The sequence below is a fragment of the Phaethon lepturus genome, unplaced genomic scaffold (assembly GCF_000687285.1).
Source record: "Phaethon lepturus isolate BGI_N335 unplaced genomic scaffold, ASM68728v1 Scaffold35808, whole genome shotgun sequence".
In the NCBI taxonomy this organism is placed as follows: Eukaryota; Metazoa; Chordata; class Aves; order Phaethontiformes; family Phaethontidae; genus Phaethon; species Phaethon lepturus.
Genome location: NW_010556095.1, coordinates 1,836 through 7,763, shown reverse-complemented (window position 1 = coordinate 7,763; position 5,928 = coordinate 1,836). Strand labels below are relative to the sequence as shown.

Sequence of the window (5,928 nt, the reverse complement as noted above, 5' to 3'; positions counted from 1 at the left end):
TTTCTTTCTTGAAACCGGAGTATTTGCGTTTCTAACCCTACAAATGCCAGCGTGGCAAGAGCCCCAGCCCCTGCGCGGGGACTCGCTGACCAGCGCTGCAGAGGCGTCGCGAAGGCCGCGGCCTGTCAGCTGATGCTCCTTTGCGTTAAAACCGCATTTTTAACGCCAACGAGCTAATAAAACATTTTAATAAATAAATTTGCCGTAAACACACGAATAAGTGCTTCCCATGGTGTTCATTCTCCAAATGACTCAGTCGATGCCTTAAGGTGGTTATCATAATTAGGTGTGTAACGCTTAAATATTTGTAGCTCAGAAGATGAGGTGGACGTACTCCTACATGGCACTCCTGACCAGAAGCGGAAGCTGATACGGGAGTGCCTGACTGGGGAGAGCGAGTCTTCCAGTGATGATGAGTTCCAAAAGGAGATGGAAGCGGAACTGAACACCACCATGAGAATTATGGAAGGCAAATGGACGTCACCAGAAATGGGTAAATCACGCTTAACATCTGCTTGCATATGAAATCGTGAGTTAAGTGGTGTCCAGTTAAGGTGCAAAGTTAATGTATTATTCTTGTGGCTAGAGGCCTGTGTGGTGACAGCTGAATGCTGTTTGAAGCCTACAGAAAATCCTAAAAAGCCGATTGCTTCTGCAGAAAGTCTTTTCCAAGACTTCGATTTTTGGTGTTTCTGAAGTTCTGATTTCCTGCTTTAATATGATTTCTCTTTTGTTGGATCAGTCCCCTTTTTTCCAATATCTCTGTAACTTCTGTTTTAAGTTGTTCTTTCACATTTATTTAGAAGTCTGTTGAGCAGGTTGCGTTCTCTTGTACTTTGTCTAGTGGCTCCAGATGCTATCAACATTTGGAGCCCTTTTTTGAAGAAGAGAGTACTGTAAGGTAAATTGAGATCCCATATCAGTTTGGGGGAAAAAGTCAGGAAAAATATTAATCTCTTCCTCCATTACCTGCATGTAATTACATGTTACATCAAATCGTAAAACTGTACTAAAGAGATATGCGTTCTGGTGTTTGTGTACTATGGGTGCAAGAGATGCATTGCTTTGGCGTTTGAAGAGCCTGTGTTCTTTGTATGTATTACAAAACACTCCTTAGTTTTCTGGAGAATCAACGTAGCATTCACTTTAATGTAGGGACTTAACTCTGCATTCAGTAGGTTTAATAGTTTTATCTGCGTTAGTGGGCAAATCTGATCTGTAGGTTTTAGTTGTGCAATTAAGATGATGTAGCAACTGCACCACAAAATGTAGCAACCACCACATCCATCCAGCACAGAATAGGATTTTTCGTGCAGACTGGCTGTGACAACTGTGCTTGGCAATTCATCTAGGTCTTTTTTGAACTTTGTGGCCCAGGAATTTTGGGGGATTTTTTTAGTGAATCTTACTGTAATCAAAGTTTGTGAAACAGTGTGCCACACCCATATTTCTTTCCCATGACTGAAGATTTATGGTGTCTGAGATTGTGTGAATTATATAGGCAGGCGTATTTGATGTGGTGTCCTCTATGCCTAAAGGGAGTGCATCTTGGGAGAAACTTTCCTTTGAACTATACCTGAGGTTCGTCTCAGAGGGAGTGAGCAGCTTTGCTCCAAGAGAGCATCTGTAAATAAAATAACACAAGCAATGTGGATGATCAGGATATGGGAGTAAATTGGGAGAGCACCCAGATAAAGCAGAGCACTTCTGGATAGAGTAACTTGAAAATGGTTTGTTTTGGGCTGTATACTTGCTGTCCTTTTGGTGGGGTGTTCTGACCGCTTCTCTCTCCAATTTCACACATAGGTACTTCCTCAAGTACTGGGCAGACTGGACCTGCCGCCACTTCAAAATACTATGATGACATTTACTTTGATTCTGATTCAGAGGATGAAGATAAAATAGGTAAATGGCTCAGGAGAGGAGGACATCTTTACAGTAGTACTCTCAGATCGTGTAGAATCCTCTTGGGGGGTCACAGGGCTGTTCCTGAAGGCAGCTTTTTGGGCGGAATTACCAGCCTGTATCACCTTAGTGTAGTTCCTGGAACTTGGTGGTGTTTCCCAGTGTACGTAAGGTGCATTAATGCTTCGGCGTGGTGCATTTGGAGGATAAATGAGCTAGACCTTTATGTTTTAGCTTAGATTCATTGCGAGTATGGGAAAGGAAAACTGAAAAACTGATACTTTGGTTATTTTATTTAAGCAGAGAATCATCGTATGTCTGATGGATGTAACATGTGCTTGCACAAATCTTTCCAGTTACACAGGATGTCCGGGAAAACAGAAAACATCAGCAACGTCGGATTCTTTCCAATGATGAACTGCTATATGACCCAGAAGAAGACAGTCGAGACCAAGAGTGGGTAGACTCACAGAGGAGGGGGTAAGAGACCATAGATACTTGACTTGTAGGATGCTTAACATAAAATGAAAAATTTAAATAAAAATGGTGAATATAGAGAAAAAGCCTATGCTGTTAAGTCTATGTAATGAAAAAAACTTTTTTTTTTTTAATTTATAGCATAGAAATTTAAAAGCATGTAAAATTTTTACATGTATGTAATGGAAGTTGAGTCTTCAAAATGAAACAATTCTAAAACTTGCAATTTTTTAAAATCTAAACTTCCTAATTCAGTAAGCCAACTTTGTCTGTAGATCTTATCTAAACAACCATATTGTGGATTTTGAGGTTGTAAGATTTGCTAATTTCAATTTTTAATGCCCTGGGATACTTTGCTAAAGTTAATATCTGTTCCTGCTAAATATTGCAGTACTGGCTTTGGAAAACTTTGTATTTAGCAAGCGACAAAATGGTCAGATAAAATAGGAACAGCACAAAGCTGCTTTACTGACAGCTTTTTGACAGAGGAAGTAAAAAAACAGTTGCTGCAGCAGAAGCAAAATTCTCCATGTAAGTCTATTGAAAAGGATAACAATGTATGTTGCCTGCAGAAATTGCACTTGAGACAACTGCCTCGTCAGAGGAGAATGTTATTAGGCACAAATTCTCATGCTAGATGTATTTGTTTCACCAAATAAGATTCCTCTGTACAAAGTAAATGAAGATACTGGTATGTGGTTTCCCCCCACCCAGTTTATTTATTTATGTGCTTTGAGTTAGTGAAAAAGGTGTCCAGAAGGAGCCAAATACTTACTGGTATATTTTAACATAAAACAGATTTGGAGGTTGAATCGATATATCCAACAACAAGGGCACGTAATTTCACTTTTTGTGTCTCCTTCCTTCTTTCTTGAATTGGTAGGTACCGTAATCAAAGAAGAGTGCTGCAGCAGCAGCAGGCAAAACCTTCAGCTGTTCCAAATAGTGATGCTGTTCTGAATTGCCCTGCTTGCATGACAACATTATGCCTGGACTGTCAGAGGTAACTGGTGAACAATAAGGGGTCTTTTTGGAATGTCTTTTTTTGGTCAGTTGTATTTTTAGTGTATTCAGTTTGATCAGTTGATTTGGTCAAGTCTGTCTTGTGAGGTGGAGCTAACAAAAGAGAAGGCAGGTATATGTGAATCAGATTTAGGGGTGAATGCTGGTCTGTTAGAATGATGATTAGCTTAGCCTGCAACATGGAGATGAGGAAGACCAGGGTAGAACTTTAGCATAGTGGAGAAGGTAAACTATATAAAAACCATTTCACGGAGACTAAACAAGAAATTCAGAGTGAGTTGTGGGTGGTGGGCTTTTTGTTTTGTTTTGTTTTGTTTAAATATGTTGGCTTGATGTTTAGAGTCATAGGATTATTCCAGGTTAACTATTATTTTTGTGTGAAAGGGCCTTGTTTAGGGGAGGATTAAGCAAAATCAAGATAGTGTAGTCTTGGTTTGAGTCTTAGCAGTTGTGATTTTGAGTATAGTTCTATTTAAAAGTGCCTAGAAAGCATTTAGGTGAGACTCCGTAGTGTGTTTTGCAGCTCTCCAGTATCTGACTGCACTGCAAACCTGGTTAGTACAGCTAACCTGTGCTAAGGAGAGGACTCTTGAACTGGGAGTAAAGCAGAAAGAAATCTTATGAAATGAGGAATGAACTACCTCTCGTTTATTGAGTACTTTTGGTGATTAAGGCTGAAATTCCCCAGCAGCCTAAAATCATCTAAGTGGGAGGTGCTGTTTCTCATTCTTGCCTTTGCTGGCTATGGTATTTCTTGACCCTGTTCTATCGTTAAGTATTTCAGTTTGCTAAGCTGATGGAAAACTGTTTTTATTGTCAGACTGGTCTTTTGTGGTTTTAATAAACTGAGATAGCTCAGCACAGAATTACATAATAAGTAAAGCCAGCAGAAGTCAAGACAGGACTTCTGCAGCCACCTGTTGTGTTGGTTAAGGCTGCTGGAAAACTGCAGCCCAAGGGACACTGTGTTGAATTGAATTGAACTGCAGCCCTGAATTTTGCTACGTACTCCAGCTATACAGTTTTTCTACTGATGACAGCTGAAAATATATTTTACATTTTACATTTTACATTTTACTATAGGCATGCTTTTTCAAGTGTGGTGTGTCATCATTTGTTATTTATAAGTAAGGAATTTCAGGCTTGCAAGACATTTTAGGGTATAAATGCCAGTATTTGAGTAATTTACACTCGCAACTTCATGATCTTTTGACTATCATCAGCTATACATAGCGATGCGTAATTCTGTGGTACCAATAGCATTGTACTCTGGGGTGTTTATTGCAGCAAGAACTAGTGTGTTTTTAAAAACACCTTAAAAATAAGAGAGATGTCTACAGTTCTATTTTTTTAAGATTTTTGTAGTTGTGACTTTTGTTCTGTTTATAAAACTTCATATTTATTTGGCTTTCAGCCCTTTGTCACGGTACTTCCTATCTTTAATCCCATTTCCAGCAACGATAACCAATTTCTTGGAAGTAGTGTTTTACCAATGGCATGACTTGCATTTTCTCTCCTCCATAGACATGAATCTTACAAAACACAATACAGAGCAATGTTTGTGATGAACTGCATTGTTAACAAAGAGGAAATTCTGAAATACAGAAAGAAGCCAAAGAAAAGAAGTAAGAAAATGAAGCACAGCAAAGAAACTACCTCTATACAATCAAATCAAGAAGAGGAGGAAGTGTATCATCCAGTATTATGTACTGAATGCTCAACTGAAGTGGCAGTAATGGATAAAGATGAAGTTTTTCATTTCTTCAATGTTCTAGCCAGCCACTGCTAATGTGCAAAAACAGGAGAAAAAAATCCTGCACTGTTTGAGACTGTGTGAAGTATCAGAAATGCAGGCATATTATCCCTTTTTAAATATGGTCTTTTAAATGTACATTTTCATCAGAGAACTTTGTAATGGTTGTATTTTTGCAAAGTTTATGAATACAGTTAACTGCATGCATTTGAGAGCAATATTCTTTCACAGAGTCAGGTGGTTGTGTCATTGAGGATTTAAAATTTTGTAAATATAATGTAAGATCTGTGTATTATGATCATTCCCTGTAATATATACTACCCATTATCTCAATATGTATTAGAACTGCTGCTTAGAATAAATACTGTATAGTAAACTGGTTCTCCATAGCTGCGTTGGTCATTTCTACGGCACATGGTAAACAACTCTCTGTCAGGATATTTGGCTTCTTTAGGCTGGTATTCTTGGTAGATTTGCACACAGGTAGGTTTGATAAAGAAGGAATTGTCATTATATTTGGATTTTTGGCCCATTAAGAGCTGAAAAATGTCAATTTTTCATTTATACAGGGTGGAAGATTAACTTACATCAAGTTTTCTGGCATGGATCATTTAAATGAACACATTACTGCTTAGTAATACAGTTAAAGAGTTTTTAATGTAAATACATTATATATGAGGAAAATACTGGACTTTTGTTCTAGTGTCCTTCTTCCTTATGGTGAGACATTTTAAGAAGAAATTTGTGGTCATATTTATGACCATAGATCT

At 38.2% G+C, this 5,928-nt stretch overlaps 1 protein-coding gene across 1 annotated transcript; it reads left to right on the top strand.

Moving 5' to 3' along the window:
* Positions 1-311: 311 nt before the first annotated feature.
* On the top strand, positions 312-5,533 carry EAPP (E2F-associated phosphoprotein; the record flags this gene model as incomplete). The annotated part of the gene is made up of 5 exons (XM_010292377.1): positions 312-493; positions 1,807-1,905; positions 2,262-2,385; positions 3,266-3,385; positions 4,930-5,533. Coding segments are annotated over 5 exons (790 nt in total), but the record flags the coding sequence as incomplete, so codon positions are not given.
* Positions 5,534-5,928: the final 395 nt, after the last annotated feature.